A 27,967-nucleotide genomic window follows, 5' to 3' on the forward strand; every position below is an offset into this window, starting at 1 on the left:
GTTACCAAGCAACGTGAGCGTGACGTGATTAATATTCATAAGCAACGACGCTCCCATAGTAGAATTCGAAACGTGGCGTGTGGCGTCGTCACATGAGCTCGTCCATACGAGTGTGGAGAAGCGACGGAAGACGCATGATTTCTTAACACAATCTGCTTTTTTCACTCCGACGAGGCAGACAGACGGAAAAAATCAGTTTTATAAGACAACACGTCGACGCTTTTACACTCGTTTTTATGCATTTTGCGCATTTACTTCACAGTAAACCTAACTGTTAGCATTAGCCGCATAGCTCGACTTTATTATTGCGTCTGAACATTGACTTCAGCTTTGATCAGCCTGCCCGTGGATTAATCGTTCATGTTGGCCTATCTCAACCGAAGACTCATTTTTCTTATGTGCAACCGCAATGTCACATAGTAAACGCAATCTGTTGTGTAATTGCTATTCGAAAGGCTAAACAAGTGTGGTGAAGAAAAAAAATCATCTTGTAACACTGGAGATCAGATCCAGGAAATCTATTCAAGAGATCAGACTGAAGCATTACTGATCAAGTACGACGAAACAAAGAGGACGAGGATCTACAGCCACATCACTTCATATACAAAGGCGAATAAACTTAGCGCATTTAAACAGTCTGATATGATGTTTCCACAAGCCAGGCACTCGGTAAGCGTCTCATTCACTTACAGTAATACAATGAATCACCTACTAATGCATGCATTGCATACATTGTTGTTGCTTTTTCATACCATTCAGATTTCCAGCATATGCCTTCGTTTATGTTGACGAAAGTACACGTGCCAGGTTGCAATGCAGTACCAAAAATTACCCATGGTGCTTTAACATTGGTATAATGGTATAGAACCGTGTTTTGTGGATATGATACGATGTTAATACCATATTTTGGATGTTCATTGGTTATACCGTGGTTATTGATCATATTATGATTTCTTTGGACATGTACCATGGTTTTGGATAAGGATAGTATCATGTTTGTGGACATGGTACAAAGTAAATGGCATCTTTTCAGGTGTACTATTGTTTTACTATGATCTTTGGGCATACCATGGTTTCTTTGGACATGTACTGTGGTTATGGATATGCATAGTACTGTGTTTGACACATTTTTAGATGTACTGTTGTTTTACTATGGTTTTTAAGCATACTATGGTTTCTTTGGACATGTGGTATGGTTTTGGGTAAGTATATTATTATTAGGCTTGCACCGATAAATGCCTATATATATATATATATATATATATATATATATATATATATATATATATATATATATATATATATATATATATATATATATATATACTAATAATACGTGGCCGATAACTATTCTGAATCGCACAGCCGATATTATTCACAACTTTTTCGTGTACTACGGCTTTTGAAAAGCAATATTCCTTTTTTTAATAATAACATATTCTTTATTATCATGAAAATATCTGAAAAGGTTTTAAGAATAGCAATATAAATATATCCTTAAGCAATTTCCTGGAGCTGCGCATGTATGGTTCTTTGTCTGCAGCGCATATTGAGTTTCTGCACAAGAGCGCCCTCTGGCTTTTGGATGTAGCGGCATTTCACCGTAATTCATTGAAAAGCATAGCATGCATTATCGGCCGATATATCGGTGCACCTCTAATTATCATGCTTTGTGGACATTTTATAATAAAAATGGCATGTTTTTAGATGTTTTGTTGTTTTACTATGGTTATTGAGCATATGACGATTAGGGGTGCACCCAGTGTTTCCCACAGGATTTTGAGATACTGTGGCGGTGATGACGTCACACGCTGATTAGCATATATGTGACGTCATTGCGTCGTGTTTTACTCTTTGATCCATCACATTATATTGCATTTTAACACAACTGAATGCTATTTTTACATAGTTTCTATTCTGTTGTCTATAAAATAGTGACTAAACAGGACCCAGTAACGACCCACGACTCAGTAACTCTTTGTTGAATCCAATCAGCTCTTTCTTTAACTGCTGCTAAAAACGTGACATTGTCTGAAAAATCATCATACGTTTACATTGAGGCTGAACTGATATTGCTCTTCTCATCAGTGTTGTTGTGTTATGAGCGTTTTTTATTTGAAATACGAGTGGTAGTTTTATTGTATATCGCGTATAGCGCAAACAATTTGTTGCAAATTCAGAAATATGAGAGAATACACAGTTGCTGTTACTACAGAACACGTGCATGGGCATGCCGCGGTAGGGAGAGAGCTCGGACACAGACTCACATCAGAACGGGTATGTGTGGGAAACACTACTGCTAACCTTTTGTTAAGTTACTCTCATGATGAACTTGATCAGCCGTAACATCCGTGATTGTTGACGTTTACGCGAAAAAGAGAAAGAACACGGAGGAACACGGAGTTAAATACTTTTCACTGTTATTTGAGAGAGGCGCAGGCGCGTAGCAAAGAGAGGGGAGGGGGGCGGAGGCGCGCGCTGTTGGCGCTGCACACAACGAGAGAGGGAGGATGGAGGCGCACTGAGCGCTCGCTGCAATGAATTAAGCCGTTCTAAATAGTAACATTTAAATGTTAATGGGAATCATGAAATATCTATTTGTGGCGGCCAGTGTTGATTCTGTGGCGGCCCGCGGTTATTTTGGGAATTATGCGCTTGACCGGACTTTTTATGCGCTTGACCAGACTTTTTATGCACATTCCGGGTGCAGAATTGATGCGCCGAAGTCATATAAATAAAAATGTATTTATTTATTTTTATTTCAAATTTCTTATTCGGCCAGTCGAAAAAGCATTTAACGGCATGTATAACCGCTTCTCAAGCTTTATTTGTAGCAAATAAAAGTTGAAACTTGTTATAGCTAAATAAGGCACAAAATCAGGGTATTCACATAAAGAAGTCCACTTTTAGAAGTGCAAAAGCTTCACACTACTACAGAGTTTTACTAATATAATCTTTTTGATTTATGAAGTGATGACTTCTAGCGTCCTCGTCGTTCTCGCTCACACTGATTGACATGTGGGTGTGCTTTTCGGGGGGAAGTGCCCATAAAAGGAATGTGATACGTAATGTCTATCCATGGTACGTAAGCGGTACCCATGTTCGGAAAAAAAAAACTTTCAGAAACTTTTAAGAAATAGGAGGCGTGAGTTTGGCCGAGAAATACTCTGTTTCAAGCTCACCTGCTTTTTTGAACACCTTGCGTCAGAATGCATGAAATACAATAAATTTTATAATCGATTATTATCGTTTTGATCAATTATGGTAATACAATGGCTGTTGAGTACCAGCGTTTGTTCTGTATCCTCTTTCCGTACGTTTTCCAAACTTAATCTAGATTTGTGATTTTCATGCTCTTACTTGCAAACACTTTGTTTTATATTTATATATTATATCCAAATTTATATTTTACATTTTATCCAAAGCAACTTGCAGTGTAAAAGGTATACATTTTATCTGCTAATGCATTGCTCTTCCATTTGAGCTGCAGAAACAAATTTAATGTTACGATGATGTGAAATTGTTACAAACCCGTTGTTTTGTCTGAATTATAAAATGAATTTTGCCGTCCCGGGATGCATTGAATAATCATTAAATCTAGTGGAATAGATCACTTTAAAGGATTAACTCTAAATATGTATCAGTGTTCACCACAGAGACAATAATAATGGTTTCACATTAAAGCTTTGATAAATACTAAAAACAACACGAGTGGCTTCTTCATGTCATTGTATTTCTGCGGTCTTATGTAAACCCATGTAAATACAGTGGTCAGGTTTCAGGCAGCATGTATAAATGAGAGTGGCTGTGAATGTATTCTGGTTTAGGTCGGGTCTCTGGGTCCGAGATGCTTGTTTGCACACCAGTTGCCTGGTTCCCTCCCTATAGAGGCTTAATTGTATCGTTTCCATGAATTGTTCCTGTGCACACAGTGGGCAGCTTGTGTTAATGAGTCCCCAGTCATTATTTTGTTTGCACTCGAGTCTAATTGCCTTTCCCCCGAATGCACACACAGACATATGTGGGCACACAAACACAGAGACGCTAATGAAAACCTCCTCGTGAGAGGACATGTTTGAGGCCTACTTTAAATAAAGCCTTTTTGCTATTTCAGAGAATAAACGTTGAGAATATTAAAATAAAAGAATGGGATTGTTTGACATCTAAATGTAAGAAATTTCAATGCCATGAGATTGTTCTATATTTCTAGCTGTCCCACTGTTACTTTAAAGCGCACCTGTTATGCCCATTTTACAAGATGTAAAATAAGTCTCAGGTGTGCCCAGAATGTGTCTGTGAAGTTTAAGCTCAAAATACCTCACAGATCGTTTATTAAAGCATGTCTAAAATGTGCCTATTTATGTGGGAGCTTCTTTTTCTTTAAATGCAACCGAGACGCAGCTCCTCACTCCTTTATCAAAAGAGACAGTAAGCGCATTTAGTTAAAATAGATCTGATCACTGTAAATGCAATCTGAGACAACACTATCTCACTATTGAGATATTGCAGACTGCTTTATTACTATTACACAATGGTAATGCAGGACTCTCAGTCAGTGGCTGTGGGTGGGGCTTAATCAGTGTGACATCACATTAACAAGAAAATCAAAACAGCATGTCTAATAAGACTGATTTGGTTTATTGGGGATTAAAAAAGGCAGGGTGTTTTTTCATTGTAAGGTAGTTGTGTTCACACAAATTTATGCCCAAACACTTTATTAAAGTGGATTTTGCATAATAGGTGTAAAATGTTTTTGCATAAAGATCAACCCTTGTCCAAAAATGCAATCTCAACATAAAACCAACTTTAAATTAAGTAATTAAGTACAATGTTGTTACAATGCTAAGTCAAAGTTGTGACTGCTGATTTAGCACTTTATGCTAGTTAATGCTATATGCTAGCATTTAGGCTAAAGTTCTACTATTGACGTTACAGTTACGTTTTGCAGGTCCATACTGGAAAAAACACAAACTTGCCTCTCAAAAAACATTCATTAACAATCTCCAAACAATTGATTATTCCTCAAATTCTGTATCTTTATCTGATACAGACTCAAACATAAGATCCGTTTATTCACACACAGAGCTACTGAAGGAGCTGCTATGAGAAACAGCCAATCAGAGCAGAGCTTAACATTATTATTCATGACTCTTTCAAATAAGGTAATAATAGACCATTTAATTCTTAGAGTAAATTCTAGGGTTGTAAATGGGCATGAAAAACCATCTCTAGATAATTTTTGCACTTAATAAAGCCACAAACCTTCTATGTAGACCATTTAACAGATTATTTCAAAGCATTCTTTGACACCTTTAAGGATTATTTGAGACCCTTTTCTTTAAATCTGTCTTGAAATAACAGATTAATATAACTCTTGGTTTAAATGTTATTTTGATGACTTCTTGCTACTGATGAATTCTTTAAGTACACTGTCCAAAACTGGGCTTTAAGCCTCTTAAATGTCAGCAGAAATGGCCATCAGGAGAAGATTTATGGCAGGATCTCAAATCATGGATTAGAAGTTACTGTTGACTTTTCCATTTAGTCTTTGGTCTTAGAGGTTTTTTAGCCTTTTGGTTGATTAAAGATCACAGAACACACAGAGTTTCTTTCAATCTCATGTTAATCTTGGATACATATAGAAGAGTATTTCATCCTTTACATGTCCAAAGAGTCTTTCGTGTTGTCAGATTTATAAAAGACAGAACTGCCTTTCCGTTTTTTTCTAAGAAAAAGTCAGAACTCTTGAAGCGTATGGTGGGAGGAGATAAAGAGTTTTGAGTACAGCACAGCTGTATGTACGTTGAATGCACTTATGCGGCAATTGCAAACAAAACACTTGAGATAAAATTTTCATTTACTTACCGCCTGTGATGGTATTTTATCGTTGGAACCGCTTCATCAATCAGTTGTAAACGATTGGCAAATCGGGGTATTGTTTGTAAAGCAGTCGTCTCTGAAATGCAGTTAACATACATAAACCCATGCGCTATTACCTGAAGTGAAGATGTTGTTCATTAATAGACTGCATTGCTCTGTGTATGGCATGTTTTGTGGTGGTAACCAGGGTATTGCTGTGTGTTTTATGTTGCTATTCGGATTGATTGCTTACAGGTCCAAGGCAGTGTGCAACGTCCTTGTTGTTGGCCAGCGTGTTGCGTCCCTGCTGCCCGGTTGGAGCGTTGCGCTGCGTCCCTGCTGCCCGCTCGGAGCGTTGCGCTGCGTCCCTGCTGCCCGCTCGGAGCGTTGCGCTGCGTCCCTGCTGCCCTCTCGGAGCGTTGCGCTGCGTCCCTGCTGCCCGCTCGGAGCGTTGCGCTGCGTCCCTGCTGCCCGCTCGGAGCGTTGCGCTGCGTCCCTGCTGCCCGCTCGGAGCGTTGCGCTGCGTCCCTGCTGCCCGCTCGGAGCGTTGCGCTGCGTCCCTGCTGCCCGCTCGGAGCGTTGCGCTGCGTCCCTGCTGCCCGCTCGGAGCGTTGCGCTGCGTCCCTGCTGCCCGCTCGGAGCGTTGCGCTGCGTCCCTGCTGCCCGCTCGGAGCGTTGCGCTGCGTCCCTGCTGCCCGCTCGGAGCATTGCGTCCCTGCTGCCCGCTCGGAGCGTTGCGCTGCGTCCCTGCTGCCCGCTCGGAGCGTTGCGCTGCGTCCCTGCTGCCCGCTCGGAGCGTTGCGCTGCGTCCCTGCTGCCCGCTCGGAGCGTTGCGCTGCGTCCCTGCTGCCCGCTCGGAGCGTTGCGCTGCGTCCCTGCTGCCCGCTCGGAGCGTTGCGCTGCGTCCCTGCTGCCCGGTCGGAGCGTTGCGCTGCGTCCCTGCTGCCCGGTCGGAGCGTTGCGCTGCGTCCCTGCTGCTCAGATGCATAAATGTACATCTGAGGAATCATTCAACTTCTCAATGTAAATAGTGCAGTACAAGTTGTATGCACCAAACTCCGTTCAAAGTTTGTTTTTCAATTTTATCCTAAATTAGCTTTAGTTAAGAAGTCCCATGAAAGTGTGTCTTTCTTTTCAACCCACAATGAAGTTTTCAGAAACTGAACTTCTGAGAAGTTTAATAGATCAATAGAATCACTGTGCTATCATATATGAGCCTGATGCAAAAAATTTCTTTCATTTTGAACTGATGTAACTGTGTAATTGTCACATTTCATTATAACTTTATAACAAAGGCAATCCATAGTCGTGAGCGTTTAGCACACGCTTTCTGTTGCCACTCAAAATATCTTCATTGTCTTCATAGCAAGGCCCTGGCAACCAACACCGAACACCTTAGCAACCACACACCACTCTCTTTTTCCTATTAACACGTGTGTAGAAGGCTGAGCACTCAAGCGTCGCACACACACAGAGGTCTGGCTTCATTATGTTGGCATTGTGTTGTGAGGGTGTACAGGGGTCTGTGGGACATTATTAAAGACAACTGAATTAACAAGACCCCCCTCTCTCACTACAACACCCCCAATAGACAGAGGTTAAACCCCCCTGACACACACGCACACACATTGCTACAGCTGTTAATGTGTTTGTGAAGCTCAGTCATTGTGTGAACGCACACACACACATGCACACATACAGAGAATGGGTGTAATTGCGAGATGTTTTTTGTCTGTTTCAGAGGGAGTTGAGTGCGCTACATTGTCTGTTCCTGTGCTACAATAACACACCAGCCGCAATTTTGGAAACAAAAATGCGGATAAGACCCTGGAGAGCTGTTATTGTGTGTGTGTGTGTGCGCGTGCGTGCGTGTGTGTGTGTGTGCGTGCGTGTGTGTGTGGCAGATGTCTAGGGCAGGGAGGCCAAAGTCCTTTATTAGCATCACAAAAGGGGCAACATTGGAGGGCATTTACCCCAAACAATAAGATTTTATTATATTTTTTTGTTTTATACTAGTAATTTAACTGTTGATGTTTTAAGTCTCTGTTGTTGTCCCGTGACTCCCATTACTCCCTCACTGACTCTTTTGTCTTTGTCACTGGAAAATGTTATTACTCAGCAACTGAGTTCGCAGTTGTTGTTGTTTTATTGAGGTATCAACTTGGTCTCGGATGTTTCTTCTAAAATTGCTTAGGACAAATAAAACAGAAACAACTGAGATAATTTACTCATTTATTTATTTGTTACTTTTTTACTCATTTATAACAAGCCCCTTGATTGGCGAACAATAAGATAAGCTGATTTACTCTAATGGCAACATTGTCATGACTGCAACTTTCTTAGAACTGATACCATTAATCCGAGCACATCATTAAAGCCCAGGCGCTCTGAAATTTCCTGAATGCCAGGGAGTGGGGACACCGCGCTTGATGGTTTTAAAACCCTGTGCACATAACAACCTCTCTAGTGCAAGGAAATGTCAGAGCCATGCGTATTACAAGCTCGGGTGCAAGGAAGAGTCAGAGTTGGGGCTGCAAGATTAATCACAAATCACACTCTCGATTCATACATAAATGTGATCTTATTTCTAAATGACGGCGATTCACTTGCATATGTTTCCCTGTGTTCAGATGCTGCATTCAAGTGTTCACGTATTTACATTACAATCCAAGATGCTATATCAGTCAAACTTGCTCACTCGTGTGACGTGTAAAGGCGGCAGACCTTAACACAATCGGTTTACTTGATGGATTTGGAGCAACAATTTTCACACAAAAGAGAGGAAAAAGCGCAAGGCAAGGAATAACCTCTGGACGTTTCTCAATCCGAAGGCTGCAAACTCCGAAAGTCGCATATGCAGGCTGCATACGTCATCCAGCCTGGTTTAAGTTAACTAAGCATTACATTTGCAAGTCATAAACATATTACAACAATTTCTGATTAACTAAGAATAATCCGGTTGTTAAAGCAACACTATGTAGTTTCCATGTATAAATGACTTACAGCTCCCCCATGTGGTAGAAAAGCGCAACAGTGCCTGGTATCAGACACTCTTCTGCAGACAGGGGGAGGGGCGGGGCTGTGTGCTCTACCCTCCACCACCACTTTCAGAGTGTGCTTGTAGCAGCTAGGAGACTGCTCAGGTTGCAGCAACAGTACAATTTGTCATGCGTAATGCGACCTCCGGATTAATGTTAACATTGTTTATGTTTAACATCTAATAATTTTTTAATTACTCAAATCTTAAGGCGTCTAAAATAAGGAAAGTGACTTTTAAGACACTTTATTATAACAGAGCTTTTGCGTTTCTTCTAAAGAGACAGCCATTCATTTGTTTTGGTATTGTAATGTAGTTGCAGTTTTCTGGCAACATATACTTGACTTCATTGTTAAAAATATTGACAAAAATGTTGCTTTACTTTGGAAACATGTTTTATTAGGTTTATTTGTAAATCAGAAGGACAAACAAATAGAGGTCGACCGATTTATCGGCCGGCCGATTAATTGGCCGATTTTTGGCATATTTTAAAAAATCGGCTTTGGCCGATTTTGCTGCAAAATTAGGCCGATTAATAGGCAGGCGCATCTGCGGGCACCTAAGCGCTGTTGTAGAACTCATGACGCTGCCTCTTGCTGCAAGCAGCTCGCTCCCATCTCGTGTGTGTGCAGCCATGCCTTGTTCATAAACAGCTTTACTAAATGATGGCGGATCGCGCGAATTAAGCAGCCAGTACAACAGCGCGACGGGCTTATGTCTCGCGGTGCACTGTCCGTGCAAAGATTAGGCTCATTTCATGTGATTAATGAGTGATGATGAGTTTTGTTTGCGTGACAGAGAGAGAAGAGCCGCGCCCGCACGCTTTCTGTCTCCCTGCTTTTATTACTCAAAACAAAACTGACCCGATGGCGAAAGGTCGGAAGACCAAATCATATCCACAAAGGAAATGTTTTTCGTGTTGTTACAGTAAGACTTTGTTTACAGTTTTGCGCTGCTCAGCCTGGATTAGATAACAGCGCGTCCGATTCGCGAACTGACTCCTTTGAACGGATTCGTTTGAATGAACGGTTGAAACAACAGATCTGTCCCAACACTAAAGTCACAAGACGTCACTGTCAGCACAATCAGTCACTTATAGCGTCTCAGAAATGAGAATGTAAATGTGTTTAAAAAGATTTGCCCTAAATAACAGTCTCAACTAAAAACCATGGGCATTTACTATGTTAACTTTATGATGAATAAATATTTTATCAGGTCTACCAAATAAGGATTTTATCCTACAAAGCAATAAAAGCCATGGTAAAAAACTGATCAAAGATGATGACAGCAGAGTGTCAGGTAATATCTGTGTCTGATAAATGCATGGTGCAGAGGAGGTTGTAAAACTCTTCAGAAAGACCAGTCATAATTTTTTTTAATACTTTGACTTAAATAGTGACATTTTTGCATTTAAAATATCTGCTAATAATGATGAGAACATTTTGATTATTATGTACATATAGAAAATCGGCCAAACATATCGGCCATCGGCTGCCCTGATTTCTAAAAAATCGGCATCGGCATCGGCCAGAGAAAAAGCATATCGGTCGACCTACCTCTACAAACAAATCAGGGCTCCAGACTAACTTTTTTCACTAGGAGCACAGTGGCCCCCAACTGAAAATTTTAGGGGCGCAACCAGAAAATTTAGGGGCACACACCATAAATCAACATGCTAACCAAATATTCACATAAATACTTTAATGATAGATGCAGAAAGTACAATGTGCTGTTTCAAATTCAGTGTCACATTTTATTGTGGACTTTTGGAAAAAAGGTCAAATTTACTTGTTGCACATGTGCGACTGGATGTAAAATTCAGTGGCACACTCTCAAATTTTAGGGGCAAAATGCCACCATTTGGGGGCAGTCTGGAGCCCTGCAAATTCACACATACGTGATTAATTTCATTATCTTAATGGCGAAATTCCACATACATAAATGTAAATTCTCTGGGCGAAAACCGTGCTTTAAAGTATTTAAAGAAGAAATTGTACACTATGTTGATCTAATATTACCCTCAAAAAATCAGAAAGCCTCTCAGATTCTAAAGGCATGTAATTATTTTCATATTTTTATATAATTTTTTGTTTCCCCCCTAGCAACAATGTCTTTATTTTCATTTTAAATTATTTAATTTTGTGTTATTTTTGTTCATTTTTCATACAATTTATATTTGGCTACACTGCTGTAATATTTTTATTACTGTCAATTATTCAATAAAAAAAAACTATTATAACAGAAAATTCTGTGTAGCACGTTTTTTACAAGTGCAATAATTTTTTTTTTTTTTTTAATCTGAATGTGAATCATGGTCTCATTTCCCATGGAGAAAAATCGCAAAGTGTAGCCCTGTGTAGCCCAAACCCTTTCATGCGAGGAAAAGCATGCAATGCCCATTTTAAAGTGAAACGAAGATGAATATGATGATAAAAATTTGAAACTGATGGGCAAACATGCCAACTATCGTCATAAAGGCCCATTATCGGCCATATTTCTGACCATAGTATCGTCTATCGGCGCAACCGTAGTTGCTAATCGGTACCGATTAGTTGATGGAATAATCGCCTATTGCAAAAATTCATGTCGATAGTTCTTTAGAGATGTGTTGGTTGCTTGATATCATTATAAAGTAATTAATTTGCTAGATCCTGCATTTAACTATCAGTCGATTAATCTGCAAGTACGACCAACCTGTGTTATCGGTAAAATCCATTATCAGTCGACCTCTAATTTCTACTTGCTAGGTGTTTGCTTTTTAAATCCAGACTCTCTCTACGTCTCTCTCTCTTTCCCTCTGTCTCTCATGTTTATGGGTTACAGGTGATGGTGCTGGTTTTTGTTCCTCTAATTGATTTTTAATAGCATGAATACTACAGGGATTACAGAGACACACATTTCTCACCTCCCCCTAAAGACACACAGTGACACACATGAGGAGAGATGCAATTGTATGCGTACTGTGAAAAATTCGAAAGAAAAAAAATGAATTGAATTATATTTCAAAAGAACAAAGAATTCAGTAGTTTTCACCACATTTATCTGGTCAAGCTTATTGTGTTTGAGTACACACACACACACACACACACACACACACACACACACACACACAGCAATGTCTTCAAATAAATGTGTCTGATTTCACACTGAACACAGCTGCACTTCCCATTTTACTCTCTCGCTCTTTCTCTTTCTCTCTTTCTCTCTCTCTCTCTCTCTCTGGTGTAATGGTCTTTCTGTCTTGTACTGGGGTCGTAGGTCAGTGACCCCTGTTTAAGCAGGTCAAAGGTGAAAAGAAGCTTTTCTGTTTGTGGCAAAGCTTTTTTTCTAAGCAAACCTCAAACGTAAGTGTTTGGTGGAATTGTTGCAACATGTTAGTAACCGGATAACTGGAAAAACTGTGTTTTAGTGACGTTCTGTACTGTGATTGTGACTGATTGGTCACTGGGACATTTAGATGTGTCAGCACAAGATCTGATTTCTTTTTTCTTTGGCACTTTTCCAGGCTTCGTCTCAATCGACACAGCCGCTCAAATTCACCACGTCGGACTCTTGTGATCGCATCAAGGATGAGTTTCAGTTCCTGCAGGCACAATATCACAGGTATGCAAACAAACAACAGTGTGTTTATGTCAGTCCTGCCTCCTGCCCAACACCTGACAAAACATTCATATCCACATATTGAATTGCATTACATGGATTTAAAGGATAGTTCACCCAAAAATAAAATTGTCATTTATTCACCCCTGTGTTGTTGTAAACCTGTATGAGTTTCTTTGCTTCTTTTAAACACAAAAGAAGATATTGATATGAGAAACGATATTAAGTCGACGATTCCCATTGACCATCAATTATCAAAATATCTTCTTTGGTGTTCAACAGAATAAAGAAACTCATAAAGCTTAGGAACAACATGAAGGCAAGTAAATGATGATGATAGGTTAGGGTTTTTTTTTTCCTTTTTTTTGGATAAACGCTTTCGGTCAAAGCTCACACGACACTCAGTTGTTTACCTTCCTTGCCCATTTGAACTCAACATCACTGAAAATCGACACCGCCCGTGTGAATATCTCACCAGGATGGTGTGAACGTTGCTTCCTGTCATCAGCTGTCAGCACTAGAGATAAGAGCCACTGTGTAAGCGAATAAAGGACATCACACATCAGAGGAAGGAAGAGGGAAATTGAGAAGAAACAGATTGATGTGTTGATGTTTTAAGATGTGCCTGCAGACCGCTCCAAAGCTTTAAAAAAAAAATTGTAGCGTTCAGGCTACGTTCACAGGAAGATGATGTAGTAAACAACGGAAATATTTTCCTTTGCGTTACTGACAACTTTCACAAACATGCCACAATACTGTCAAATAGATCCGCTTTTACACGACCCTGTAGTATAAAGCATCAAAATGTTGTAAACTTTGTTGGAGAAGTGTTAATAAACTCGACACAAACACAATCCTGTAGGCCGCTGTTGTTGTTTTGGTTATACCGCACATGCCTATAGACTGAATTAACACATGAGCATGACGCAACCATTATCGCAGTTTACACGGAGACGAGAAGGCGTCATTTTTAAAGGCTTGCACTGTGAAAGTCGTCTTCAAAAGGATGCATTTTCGGGATCCCAAGGGGCACATGCTATTAAGAGGGTGTTTACACTTGGCATTAACATGCGTTTTCGTCGATCGGATCACAAGTGGACGACGTTAATGCCAGGTGTAAACGGTGTTCAAAACGTTTTGAGATTGTCCACTTTCAACCTCATTCAGAGGTCGTCGAAACCCCTTTCGATCGGATTGCTTTTGTAGTGTAAACGCACATGTGGTTGAATGTGTTTGAACAGCCACACGCGACTGTTTATCTAATCTGAGGTACTAAACAGAAGTTTTACGTCTTTTTTGACTTCTGGCACGAACACGCGGTGAACATCGCTATTTAAGCCTTTCATTGATAAAACTAAAGCGGCTGATCTCCGCAGTTTCATTTTGCAAGCGTGTGAAAGTTGTACGATCGTATTTCATCAATTGCGCTGAAAATTTAGAGATGTTTACTTACAACACAAGCAGCGGACTCCGACATAATATTAGTTTATTCAAGAGAGATATGCAATCATTGCGGTGATCATTGCAATGAGGTCAAACAATCCCGATGAGACGATTATTTAATCATGGTGACAGCCCTAGTGGACGATGCTAAAGACAGGTGTCAACGGTGTTCAAAACATTTTGAGCTCATCCACTTTCGACCACATTCAGAGGTAGTCGACAACTCATTGCTTTTGTGGTTAAAACACACATGTGGTCACATGTGTTTGAACGGCCACAAGAGAAGCCGCCTACTATCTATCTATCTATTTATCTAATCAGAGGTACTGAGCACAAAGTTTAACATCCTTTCTGACTTCTAGTGTGAACAACACGCAGTGTATACAGCGCTATCTTTAGCCTTTCATTGATAAAACCAAAGCGGCTGTTCTCTGCGTCTTACATTAGCTTCATTTTGCAAGCGTGTGAAAGTTGCACAATCTTCTTTCATCAATTGCACTCTTACATATTCATGTACAAAACACTGTGCAGCATGTATATTGACAACACAAGCAGCGGACTCCGACATAATATTAGTTCGCGTCCATTTAAACCCGTCATTGCTAGGGCTGGGCAAAAAAATTGATTGTTCGATTAATCTTTTTTTCTTACGTTGTCGATTCAATATTGATTCTCAAAGAGCAGAATCTGTTTTTTTTTCATATTTATTTCCGCAAACATTGAACATAAGATTAACGTTCATCTAATTAATAGTCTTCTTCACTAGATGTCACTTTCTTTTTTGCCTTGCGCGATGTTACCAAGGAGGAAGGGGCGAGTCTCTCTGCTGTCATTCAAACGCGAGCGGGAGTAATGATGAGTTTATATGGACGCAAACTAATATTATGTCGGAGTCCACTGCTTGTTTAGCAAGTAAACATGCTGCACAGAGTTTTGTACGTGTGTATGTAAGAGCTTTCTCTGAATTTTCAGCGCAATTGATGAAATAGGATCGCGCAACTTTCACGCTTTCAAAACGAAACTACGGAGAACACCCGCAGTAGTTTTATCAATGAAAGGCTAAAAATAGCGCTGCTCACCGTATGTTCACGCCAGAAGTAAAAAAAAGACGTAAAATTTGTGTTTAGTACCTCAGATTAGATAAATGGGCGGAGAGAAGGCGGTCGCGTGTGGCTGTTCGAACACATTCAACCACATTGCGTTCCGCAGCTCCAAAGCGATCCGATCGAAAGTGGTTTCGACTACCTCTGGATGTGGTTGAAAGTGGTAGAAAGTGGACGCGTTCAAAACGTTTTGAACACAATTTACACATGGCATTAACGTGTGATCCACTTGTGATCCGATCGACGAAAACGCATGTTAATGCCAAGTGTAAACAGCCTCTTAGATTTCGCAAGCAAGACGACGACGATAGTTTCTTTTTATTAATTACCCACTTGTAAACTGCTGTTCACTGTTCTTTTTTATTAATATAGTATTTGTATTAAATCTTTATTCATTGAGTTGATTTGAAAACCGAGTATAAAAATCGATCCGAGAATCGGAATTTGAATCGAAATTTGATAGCTTGTGAATCGAAACCGAATCGACCTGGAACATCCGAATCGATACCCAGCCCTAGTCATTACTCCCGCTCGCGTTTAAATGACGGCAGGGACTCGCCCATAGACCACCCCACGAAGTAATCAGGACAAAAGTGGACAAAAGAAATGGATTTAAATACCAGATGTAAACGTGAATGTGTCTCTCTTGTCCACTTGTCGGCGAAAACGTAATAACAGGTGTAAACAGCCCCCAAAACGCCATTGGTGCGTAAATGAACAGCCAAACAGCATAAAATCTTTTTCGTTTACAGTTAAAATCCTGATGTAACACCAAAGGCCTGTTCAACACCTATCACAAATTAATAAAGTTAAATAGTGTCTCGTGCATGCAAGATGAGAAAAATGGGGAAAAAATACATAATTGTAACAAAGAATGTAAAGATTTTACATGATTGCAAAGACAGACAATGAATTTCTCAATTATACTTGTAGTCTAGCATTTTATTTTATTCTGTTATAGACATATCTGTATGTATATTATTTATTTATTTGAAAAGTGATGACATCAAAACCCATGGTTGATCATGTTTGAGTCCGTGTATCTCGTCAGTAAAACAAACGTCATATCAAACAGTATAACATTTTTATTTCTTTGTCTGTTTCTTGTCAGTCTCAAGTTGGAATGTGATAAACTGGCCAGCGAGAAATCTGAAATGCAGCGTCATTACGTCATGGTGAGTAAAATGTGCATAGTTATAACATTTACAGATTTATGCATTTGGCAGACACTTTTATCCAAAGCGACTTACATTACAAGGTACACGTTTTTTAGTGGTATGTGTGTTTCCTGGGTTCGAACACACAGTTACACACAGAGCAAACCTAATATACTATAACCAGTCTTGCTGTATTGTTTTTATGACCTTCCTAACTACTGAAATGCGACCAGATGGGTGCAACGTCTATGTTTAAGTTAAAATATTTGTATCTATATTACCAACCATTTGTATAAAGTTTTGTCTGTCGCAAGATTCCCTGCACATTTGTTCACAATATTTAATCCCATTTGGGGTTTTTTATGCATTTTTATTCTCGTCTACACTCTCAGAAAAAATAGGTGCAAGCAAACGCTTTTACGGGGATGGGGCTTTTTCAAAAAGTGCACACTTGTACCTAAATGGTGCATATTAGCACGTTTAAAAAGGTACCGTCCCTGTGACGGTTTCTGTACCTTTATTCCGTGAAATTTGTTCCTGTTTTTCTTTTACGTGTTTGTATGTATTTTCTTTTGTCATTTGCTTTGCTGTTTTTCTTTATTCTTTGTATTTGGTTTCTTTATTTAGTTCTTATTGATTCGTCTGCGTTTTGTCTCTTTCTCTAGATCTGAGTGGTTATTCACTCATTCATTACCTTTCAGCATCTTTCATTCGTTTTTCTTTAGCTCTCTGCGTGTTGCTCACTTCAGACCCTCGGGTGTTAACACCTTTTCATACAGGTTTCATTGATCAGTCGAATTGCGAGTGATAAAGCAATGTACACTTATTGATTTCTCGCTGACCGATCGATGGAAACAAGCATGCGTAACAGCTGTGTCTGAGCGAGACCTCCAGTGTCTTGCCCGGATGAAGAGATCAGCTGCTTTAGCCCAGAAATAAACACTGAATACAGCCGCCTTGGTCTGCTCCCTCCTGCTTGATCTGAAAAGCTCATGTTACGTTTTCTTCTTGAAATATCTGTTTTGCTTTCACAAGATTCTCATGTGCAAAACCGATTAAAATACTTTACACATATTATTAACTCTTTCACCGCCAGCGTTTTTCAAAAAAGTTGCCAGCCAGCGCCAGCGTTTTTCATGATTTTTACCAAAGTTTAATGCCTTCCAGAAAATGTTCTTCTTCAAATATGTAAACATACAATATACCAAATGAAAGAACAGACCCTCTGCTTTCAAAAAAAAAAAAAAACGTTTAATCCTACCTTCAGTGGTTCTTTTGTAATCAGCTTTTGAATATGGGTAGGTTTCTGCAAAAACACCAGATTTTGAGCAAAAAGCAGAGATAATTCCATTTTTGTGACAGACTTTTCATAGAGATCCCATTCAGAGCGATCCTTAAAACAGACACGGACATGCAGCCGTTTGCCATAGGGAAATACTTCCGGGTTTAAAAAGTTGCGGAAGGCAACCTGGTGGATAATAGCGGTATTGCGGAAAGACGGAAAATCTCGTCATTGGCGGGGAAGCGTTTTCTCTTAATTGACGAGATAGCTCGTCAATGGCGGTGAAAGAGTTAATTATAAATTTAATATTACCCCATTTCTCAGAGATCCCCAAACGATTCGTGCGAAGCAATTCAAAGATTCAGTAGCCTACTCTGCTCTGATTGGTCAACTAACACAGTCTCCACACAGTGCAACATCCTTACACATAATTTATCATTAATCCAAGTAATAAAAACAACGACCGACATTTTTATACTCATAAGTATGTATGTATGTAAGCTAACCGGGCTATAGCTAAACAGTAACTTAACTGCAACATGTGTTGCTAGCGCAACTTACTGATAAGACATTAGAGTAAACTAGACATTCACTAAACACATAACGTAATAATTATACTTACAGCTTGTGGGTAAGAGACGCATGTTGTTCCAAATAAAGTGAGTACTGAACCATCTTTTATGGCCAGACGTTTAGTAAATCACTTTTTCAAGGCATGATTTTAGCCACTGATTCTTTACATCTTCATCCTTTTGTAGAGAAAACTACCATTTACAAAACAAAACAAAATAGATTTTTGTGTAACACTTGTTTTTAATAAATATACATGATGATGACCTTATTAATATGCAACTGCAAATATATTTTGACATTTTATCTTTTTCAAAAAAAAAAAATACAAAATTAAATTTTCTTTGTAAATTTTAGTTTTATGAAATGTTTCAAAAACAACCCAACAGTACAATTGTGAACAACCGTATGAACACTATGAAAAAAAAATAGTTGCAATAATATAAATTCTTAAAATAATGCAACAGTATTAGCAGCGTGACAAATGTAACAATTGTTAGTTTCGTCCCAACGGGAACTCATGACATTTAAACCCAATTTACTTTTATTTTGAAAACTCTAAAAATGCAAACTTTTTAACCTGAAGCACTAAATAACCTGTAGATTGATCAGTACTGTAACACATGAAACATGAAATACAACACGTTAGTAGTAAAAAAATACAGTTTTAGCAATTTTCTTTCCATAGTTGAAAAGAGCCTTCCGGACCTACACGCGGGAAACGAAATAACGCAATATTTGTCAGCTCTGAAATGTACGGTGGCCCTGAAGTGCAAACCACAACAACAAATTACTAAACAACAACAACAAATTAACAAACACCACAACAAATTAAAAAACACTGCAACAAATTAAAAAACAACAACAAATTAAAAAAACACTACAGCAAATTAAAAAAACACTACAGCAAATTAAAAACCACTACAGCAAATTAAAAAACACTACAACAAAGTAAAAAACACAACAGCAAGTTAAAAAAACACTACGGCAAATAAAAAAACACAACTACAAATTAAAAAACACTACAACAATTTAAAAACACAACTACAAAATAAAAAACACATCAGCAAGTTAAAAAAACACTACAACAAATTAAAAAAACACTACAACAAAATAAAAAACCATAACAAAATAAAAAAACACAACAGCAAGTTAAAAAAACACTACAAACAAATTAAAAAACACTACAATAAAATAAAAAATAGATACAAAATAAAAAACACTACAACAAATAAAAAACACAACTACAATAACCTACCGGAAGAGGTAGGTACCAGTGGGCAACATGAGACATCGCTGATTGGACGACACTGCAGTTCAGCTTTTGAACCGGGTTAATTTGTAGTTGTGTTTTTAATTTGTTGTTGTGTTTTTTTAATTTGTAGTTGTGTTTTTTAATTTCCTGTAGTGTTTTTTTAACTTGCTTTTGTGTTTTTTATTTTGTATTTGTTTTTATTTTGTTGTAGTGTTTTTTAACTTGCTGTTGTGTTTTTAATTTGTTGTAGTGTTTTTTAACTTGCTGTTGTGTTTTTTATTTTGTATTTGTTTTTTATTTTGTTGTAGTGTTTTTTAATTTGCTGTAGTGGTTTTTAATTTGCTGTAGTGTTTTTTAATTTGTTTTTGTTTTTAAATTTGTTGCAGTGTTTTTTAATTTGTTGCAGTGTTTTTTAATTTGTTGTTTTTTAATTTGCTGTAGTGTTTTTTTTATTTGTTGTGGTGTTTTTTAACTTGTTGTAGTGTTTTTTAATTTGTTGTTGTTTTTTAATTTGTTGTTGTTGTTGTTTAGTAATTTGTTGTTGTGGTTTGCACTTCAGGGCCACCGTAGAAATGCAAATGTAAGCAGGGCCCTGAGAAAATTGTTTTGTTACGTTCGTCCCGCGTTACTTTTGCTCCGGTTCTCCCCAGGAGATGTATGATGAAAATCTGATTTTTTTTTAAGTGCTATAACTGGGTCCCCAGTGCTTCTATTAACCTAGAATATATACCTAAACTAACAACCCAGTATCTTAGTTTTGGTAAACCATTCTCTGCAAGCATGTGAAAAAATAGCTCATTGAAATTTGGCTCCCCTTGCGATGTCAGAAGAATCTGTTATTTTTATTTTGACCATTTTTCCCCCATTTTAATTTTCAGTAAATAAATGCAAATAAAACATCATTTTTATTAAGAATTTGGCAGAAATGTTTTCGGTAGTTGAAAGGATGAAACAAAATTATCTTTTTACTTAAACCCATACCTATAAATAGTAAATCTAGAAAGGGACCACAGCTGCATTTATATGCCAATGAAACAGGTCAACCTACACCTGTTTTTCATAAACCTCAAACAATTTCCGACAAATGCATGTAAAAGAAGTTTTCTTAGGACCTCTCGTCATCTACACTTTGATACAAAAGCTGTTCTTGGGACGGTACTTATTTAACTCCGCCATTTTCAATTAAGAGAAAACGCTTCTCTGCCAATGACAAGTTTTTACGGCAATCCATATTTCTGCTATTATCCACCAGGTGGCGCACTTACCCGACTTATAAAACACTGAATAATCCACTGATCCAAAAACAGTAAAAACTCTGTGTATGTTTTAATCATCGCTCTCAATCTGATCTCTGACAAAAGTCCTTTAGAAAAATGCAATTATCTCAGCTTTTTGTTTAAAATTTTGTCTTTTTTTAAGAAACCTACCCATATTTGAGAGTTGGTAAAAGAGAACAAATAATAATAAAATAATAAATAAATTAATAATATTTTTAAAGCAGAGAGGGTCTGTTCTTTCATTTAATATATTGTATGTTTATATATTTAAAAGAAAATCATAAAAATGCTGGCGCTGTCTGGCAAATAAAAAAAACGCTGGTGGGGAAAGAGTTAATAAGGTTTTAATATTTACCCTTTAGGTACAAATATGTATACCATTGAGGTACCAATATGCACTCTTTAGGTACAGAGTCTGAGACTGTAGCAAATATAATGAAGATGGATGTGTTCAGTACTGCTGTGTTCTCATCGAATTCATTTTTTTCTGTCTGCAGTATTATGAGATGTCATACGGGCTTAACATTGAAATGCACAAACAGGTAAGAACCACAGCAGTCTCTCTTACTCCCCGTCTTTCATATTGTTCCTAAAAATAAATGCTATTTAGACCTGCGTGCGGTTTCTGGAGAAATCACAGATGTTGACCTGGGTTGTATGGCATGTGCATATGCAGCATCCTGGATTTAGGTGTCTTGCATCTCACATTTGTGCAACTTCAGCATCCCCAGCTGTCTCATTATTGGAGGTAAATCCAAGAGTAATGTGTGTGTTTGTTTTGTCCGCAGGCAGAGATTGTGAAGAGATTGAATGGGATCTGTGCGCAGGTGTTGCCGTACCTGTCTCAAGAGGTCAGACTTTGTGAATTATTTATGATACATGCACTACAATGAGTGTCAGGCTCATTAGTTTGATATAATAAATGTTTGGTTGCCTCTTAAGGGATCTGATGGGGCTCTTGATGTTTGTATGATCATTTTGATGTACAGTTTATTGTAATAATTGTGACCCTACCTGTGAAAACCCAGACTAAAGGAACAAATATAAAAAATTCATTAAAAAAAATGATTATTTACTCACCCCCATGTCATCCAAGACCTTTATGTCTTTTATTGTTCAGTTGAGAAGAAATCAAGTTTTTTTGAGGAAAACATTTCAGGATTTAGTAGACTTAAGTAGACCTCAATGGTTTACAGTTTCAATGGCGTGTCAAAGGGCTCTAAACGATCTCAACTGAGGCATAAGGGTCTTATCTAGTGAAACGATAGTCATTTTTGCCAAAAAAAAGTTCTTTAACCCTTACCTGGCGCAGCGCTTTTTGGGTAGAGGTGTGAAAAGTGATGTACAACTTTACATTTTTATAACATAATGTACTTTGGGCGATATGGGAAAAATATAAAATCACGATTTCATCACGGTTCGTTTTCGTGTACGTTTTCTAAAGACTATTTGCCATTGCTAAGCCTAAATACAGCCATACTAATACCCCAATTTAAAAATGCAATCCTACAAGGTAACAAAATACACGCGGATAGTGCGTGGACAGTACGTGTACAACAGCGCATACGCAAGAAAATATTGAGACAGGACACTCTAAACTTTGTTTGCAATGGTGGATACTTTTCTTCACTTATCCTAAATGTTTTAATGTACTGTAAATGTCGCAAATCAGTGCTGCCCTGACCGCCTGGTAGAGGAATCATTTGAATAAGAAATCATTTGTATTGCGTATGTGTCGAACACGGCAATCCGTGCGTAGCCACGGTGCGTATACTTTTGGTGCTTTTCCATTGCATAGTACCCCACGGTTTGGTTTAGTTTGGGTCGGGTCAGCTTACTTTTGGGAGCTTTTCCATTGGGTGCAGTACTTAGTACCCGATACTTTTTTTCGTACCGCCTCGATTGGGGTTCCAGGCAACCCGAGCTGATACCAAACGTGACACTAAAGCACAGTAGATCACTGATTGATATGAGAGAATTGTCACTGCGGCGTCATCGCTATAATGTAAACATAAGCTTTACCTTTAGTCTCGAACAAACATGTTGTTATCTGTGCTCTGCTATAAGTTCCCAAACTCCCTTTTAATGATGAAAACATCCACAGGTTGAGAATCAGAAACACCATACCAGTTCGCAACGAACACGTCAGCATTATCTGTTTAAACGCAACTTAAATGAGGCTCAGCGGAGCGCGTCATCTGACAACGCCACAGGTGTTTGAACAGAAACTGTCATGTGAGACAGAGGTAGTGATAAACGCGATGTGCAAACATCTATTCGTGGTGGCCAATTTTAATTTTGTGGCGGACTGAGAAATAAATAAACAGAAATTTTTAAAAACGCTCTCACTTGTATGATGTCACAGCAGTAGACAGCGCAAATATAAAGACACGCCTATAATCTCTCCCACTGCGAAGTGATACCAAACTCGATGGAAAAGCTAACCAAGCCAAAGTGAGGTGAGCTGACCCGACCCAACTAAACTAAACCGTGGGGTACTATGCTATGGAAAAGCGCCATTTGAAAGCTGCGCTAACTTGTGCTTGCGTGAGCGGAACGCGAAAATAAAGGTATACCCGGCCCTTAACTCGCCCTGATGTACCTGCACTTGTCGCATACTTGACGTAGGCACAATACAATGATATTTCCGAAAAAGTAGATTGTGAAGACATTTTAATCATTCAATATCAAATATTGTCATATCACACACCCCTACTATAAAGTGTTTCAAGGAAGTGTCTAATGCTGTGTTCAGACCAGCCGCGGTAAAGTCATCAAGCGCGAGTAATTTCAATGTTAAGTTAATGTAAAGGTGCCTTGATGCGCGTCTGGAGGTGTCGCGGCGCGAATGAGGTGTTTAACACTGCACGTTAGACGCGATTCCACCTTATTTGTGTGTCAAGTTTGCATGAATTGAGCGTTGCCGTGGGAAACTTTTAACTTTGGCGGAAAAACACACCGCGTTAACCAATCAGGAGCTTGCTCTAGTAGTGACATGATTACAGGAAGCGAGCAGAGTCGCAGAAGCCCCTCTCATGACGCGAATTTCCGCGTGAATGTCTCGATGAATAAAATTTCACGCGCGGCTTTCACGCGTGAATAAAGCGAGTAAACTCAAAATGTTCAATCGGCAAACTAGACGCGATAGACGTGAATTTGACTTCTCAAATGCAGCTGGTGTGAACCCACAGTAAAGGTGAAAAATTGTATAGCAGTTTACATTTATTGTAATAAATTGAAAAGATGCAATAAAGTATATATTTTATACATAAATTTATCACACAAAAATATTTATTTTAGTTGTTTTACCAACAACGGCCAATAGGTGTCAACGGTTTGCTGCATACTCTTGTCACAAATTAATAAATGACTGTCATTGCATTATTATTACTACCAACAGGTTTTGAAATATGAAAACTTATGACCTTAAGACCTTAAACTTAAGACCTTTCTAACGATATAGTTTGTCGTGATAGATTAAAAATGTACATGCAAAATATTAGTGATGGGAGAAACGAAGCTTTGAATCAATTGAACCAATTGCTTCGTAAATTGATTCAGTTTTTTAAAGCGTTCGACACACTATACACGCTGGCAACACCTGCTGGTCAAAATAGTGTAAAAGCAGCAAGATCTGTCCAAACGTTTTACACTTGTTACAAAATAATAGCAAGATTGTTCTAAAAATATGTTTTTAAGCAAAAATGAATTATTAAATTTAATTAAGACAATAAAAAGTGTTATAAGTCAGAAGGATTGAATGTTTTATAAACTTTTACAATAAAAGTGACCCGAGTTCACCTACACTGTTCATTTGTGATCAACTCCCCCATTGGTGAATCGTCTGATTTTTGAAACGGTTGACGTAATGAAGCCTCGTTTGCTAAAATCACGCGACTTTGGCCAGTTTGAAACAAGCACCGAACCAATGATTCGAAACAAAAGATTCGTAAATGCTTCGAAGCCTCAATTGCCCATTACTACAAAATATTGAAGTCAACTTTGGCGTCCCGCTCATGGGACAGGAATTAAACCACAACTTCTCGTCTTGCACTAGCTGTGTGACGCACCAGCGCGACCTTACGTATTACATAATCATGTCAAAAGGTCATGCTTTACATATGTGAAACTGTAAACTGAGGTCCACTTAAGTAAAAAAGTAAAGTAAACATAATAATAAAAACTTTCTTATAACCTTGATTTCTTTAATTCTGAGTAAGTCATAAATTGAAATCAATATCAAATCGGTATCAAACTTTGATGCATAATTTAATTTATAAAACTTTAGCCTGAATTTAACAGACATGATGACATTTGTGTACGTGTGTGTAGCACCAGCAGCAGGTCCTGGGGGCGATTGAGAGAGCCAAACAAGTCACTCCTCCTGAAATGAACTCCATCATTCGGGTAAGCGTGCGTGCAAAGTTTTACTCGCCATATTTCTATGCTTCTTCCATGTTTTTGTTTCATTGCTTGTTTGTTTAATCGCAGCAGCAGCTTCAGGTTCATCAGCTTTCTCAGCTTCAAGGTTTGGCGTTACCCATGGCACCTCTGCCAATGGGCTTGACTCCGCCCACCATGCCCGCCGTCACCTCCAGCTCTGGTCTCCTGTCGCTGTCCAGCATCCTCGCGTCTCACGCTCACCTGGCCAAAGAAGAAAAGAACGCACGCGACGCAGCCGACGGCCACCGCGATGACGACGCCGACAAATCTGACTAGCACAACGGAGACTGAGAGAACGAAAGAGAGGGATGACGGGAGGAAGAGAGATCTGTTCAAACCATTTCCACTTTTTTCTTTCTCTCTCTCTCTCTCTAACTAGATTCAATCTCACTTTCTCTGTTCTTCCTCGCTGCAGTCTGTCCCAAATATTCTGTTATGAAGAAAATGAATCATTTGTTTGAATCAAAACTTTGATTCACTTGCTTCACTCACAGGCATTATTACTGATGTTCATGATTAGCTATAGAGATTACCGTAGAGACTTGGGTGGACAACAAAAAGCAGCCAATCAGAGCACCCAATACATTATAGTAGTCATAAAACGCACCCCTGTTAACCATTCGGAGCATCTTTGCATGGGTACCACTTACATTTTTTTCTTCTGAATATGTTAAACTATTTTCTCTTGTTAATTAATTATTTTTGCTTTTTTGTCTCTTACGGTTACACACACACACACACACACACCATGGGCCTGATGTATAAATGTTGCATACACAAAAATGTGCACGTGAAATCTGCACATGAGGCCGTAAAATCTCTCTTATTTTCACATCACGGCCGTATTCTCAGATGAGCAAAGGTGTATCGTTTTTCTTTTTGACCACCCGCAATCTTAACTAACTGATCTCTCATCATTATGGAAAGACGGTCCAAAAGCACACTTGTTGGTTAGTGAAGCACTTGCATTGGTCGGCGCTGAACCCATCACAGATATCAATCAGCTTATATTTGACCGTTTCAATGCGATCCATGTAAACCAATGATTATCTTCTTAAAGAGACGTTAACTCTCTCGAACCCTTCAGCTGTCACAAGTCTCAATAAGCGACAGTACTGTCCCATGTGGTATGTGAGATTTGAATAGAAATAATCGACCCATTCTCACTGAAAATGATTTTTCTAGTGTGTGTTTGCCGTGTATGTTGTTCCATGTGTGGCCAGAAGGTTGCACGGTTTAGCAAATGAGTGCGTTTTGGGTTATGTGAGAGGATGTTTGAATTGCATACTAGCATACTACCATTCGTAGTGTACACATTTTCTGCATGAAATACGTTGGATGACTACGTCTGCTAAAATGTGCATTAACGACACTTTACAAAATTGTGTTTCCCACAATGCATTGCGCATTTCAAGACTAACAGAAGTAAATGGATAGTTCACCCGAAAATGAAAAATCTGTCATTTACTCGCTGTCGTGTTGTCCTAAACCTGTATGAGTTATTTTTTATTTTATTTTGATGATTAGCACACAGCTGCCATAAGCATTGAAACAAATATTATGAAAGTATTGGGATAAATGATGGTAAGCACACAGTTGATGGTACCCATTGAAATCCATAATATTGTTTTTCCTACTATGGAAGTCAATGGTTACAGTGAGCCGTATGCTTATCATCATTTATTAAAATATCTTCTTTTGTGTTCATCAGAAAAAAGAAATTCAAACATGTTAGGAACAACAAATAATGACAATATTTTCATTTTTTTGTGTACTATCCCTTTAAGTAACTTTCTTGGTTGCCACAATGAAACATTGTAGTGTATTATTGTTTGAACACTATTTTGCATGCAATATGTTTCCCATAGTACCTCCAAAAATAGTATGTTTGTCTACAGTCTGCATTTAGTAGTATGCTAGTATTCGATTTCAAACATAGACATGGTGTTTTAAAGACATGCTGCCTATTTTTCGATTTTTAGTCAATTAAATGTCCCCATAATTCATTTCTTCTCATTGTATATCACTTTGACAGTGCTCATGTGTCAGTGTGGTATACATGCCAAAATTTAGTTATTTAAATGGGTTTTCTTTTCTTTTTAAATATTTCTGTTTGATTTAATTTGATCGCAAAAGTTTTTCCAAAGAAAATGAGAAAGGGTTAATTTTTAAAATGATGCGTGCTGCCGCGATGGGCCAGTTTATATACATATATAAATATATCAATATACATATAATTTTGTAAAGATTTTTGTATGTATAAAGCTACATTTATGGTGTATGCAACGTGTGCGGGAGGACACCAAGACCAGTTTTGAGTCGTGGATGCTGTGATATACAGAAATCTGTCATTATGTACAGTACTCCCATTGGTTAAGATGAAAATGGTCTGGCTGCTTAGTTGCTTCACATTCAATACCTCTGCCCTTGTCTCTATACTTCTGCTGGACCTCAACTGACCCCCCCAAAAGTGACTCGTACATTATCTTGGTAAGATGGCATTATTAAATCGTTGATTTGTGTTCAAATGAACCTGCAGAAGCTGTGTATTTGAGCATGATGTTAAGGTGGTACTCCACCTCTTCTTTTTTCGAAACTCCACCCACCTCCACGTGTAGCCCCTCCTTCTTCTGATTGCAGTACTTATTTGCAACATTTTTAAGCTTAGTAGTGGGTATTTTTAAAATTTGTGTGTGTGTGTTGTATGTGACGCAATGATGTACCTGATGAAAAATGTATGTTGTTTGTGTAATGGATACTGTTATTATAACTTCATTTAAAAAAATAGTTAGAAGAAAAAAAATTAATAAAATGTTAAAACATTTACTATACCCGAATGAGAGATTGAGCAGTAAGGAAGTATTTATTGTGCCTTACAAATAAATGATTCATTGGACCTTTCTCTTTTGTTTTGTTTGTAATTTTTTATATTTGCATTAAT

At 38.4% G+C, this 27,967-nt stretch overlaps 1 protein-coding gene across 2 annotated transcripts; it reads left to right on the forward strand.

Moving 5' to 3' along the window:
* The first annotated feature begins 83 nt into the window (after positions 1-83).
* On the forward strand, positions 84-27,927 carry chico. 2 transcript variants are annotated; one of them, XM_065262365.2, is made up of 7 exons: positions 84-669; positions 12,402-12,499; positions 16,154-16,217; positions 21,081-21,125; positions 21,372-21,434; positions 24,916-24,990; positions 25,075-27,927. In XM_065262365.2, the coding sequence occupies exons 1-7, from the start codon at positions 643-645 to the stop codon at positions 25,300-25,302; spliced, it is 600 nt and encodes a 199-aa protein (XP_065118437.1). In that variant the 5' UTR covers positions 84-642; the 3' UTR covers positions 25,303-27,927. The 2 variants fall into 2 exon arrangements, with proteins under 2 accessions (XP_065118437.1, XP_065118438.1); XM_065262366.2 differs by having other exon boundaries at positions 25,078-27,927.
* Positions 27,928-27,967: the final 40 nt, after the last annotated feature.

This window comes from Paramisgurnus dabryanus, chromosome 6, assembly GCF_030506205.2.
Source record: "Paramisgurnus dabryanus chromosome 6, PD_genome_1.1, whole genome shotgun sequence".
Classification (NCBI taxonomy): Eukaryota; Metazoa; Chordata; class Actinopteri; order Cypriniformes; family Cobitidae; genus Paramisgurnus; species Paramisgurnus dabryanus.

Excerpts from the sequence above, each read along its gene's own strand:
- chico (XM_065262365.2), top strand. The coding sequence starts at position 643 with ATGATGTTTCCACAAGCCAGGCACTCG. Across the intron at positions 12,500-16,153 it reads CTGCAGGCACAATATCACAG|TCTCAAGTTGGAATGTGATA; the intron begins GTATGCAAACAA and ends GTTTCTTGTCAG. Across the intron at positions 21,126-21,371 it reads ACATTGAAATGCACAAACAG|GCAGAGATTGTGAAGAGATT; the intron begins GTAAGAACCACA and ends TTTTGTCCGCAG.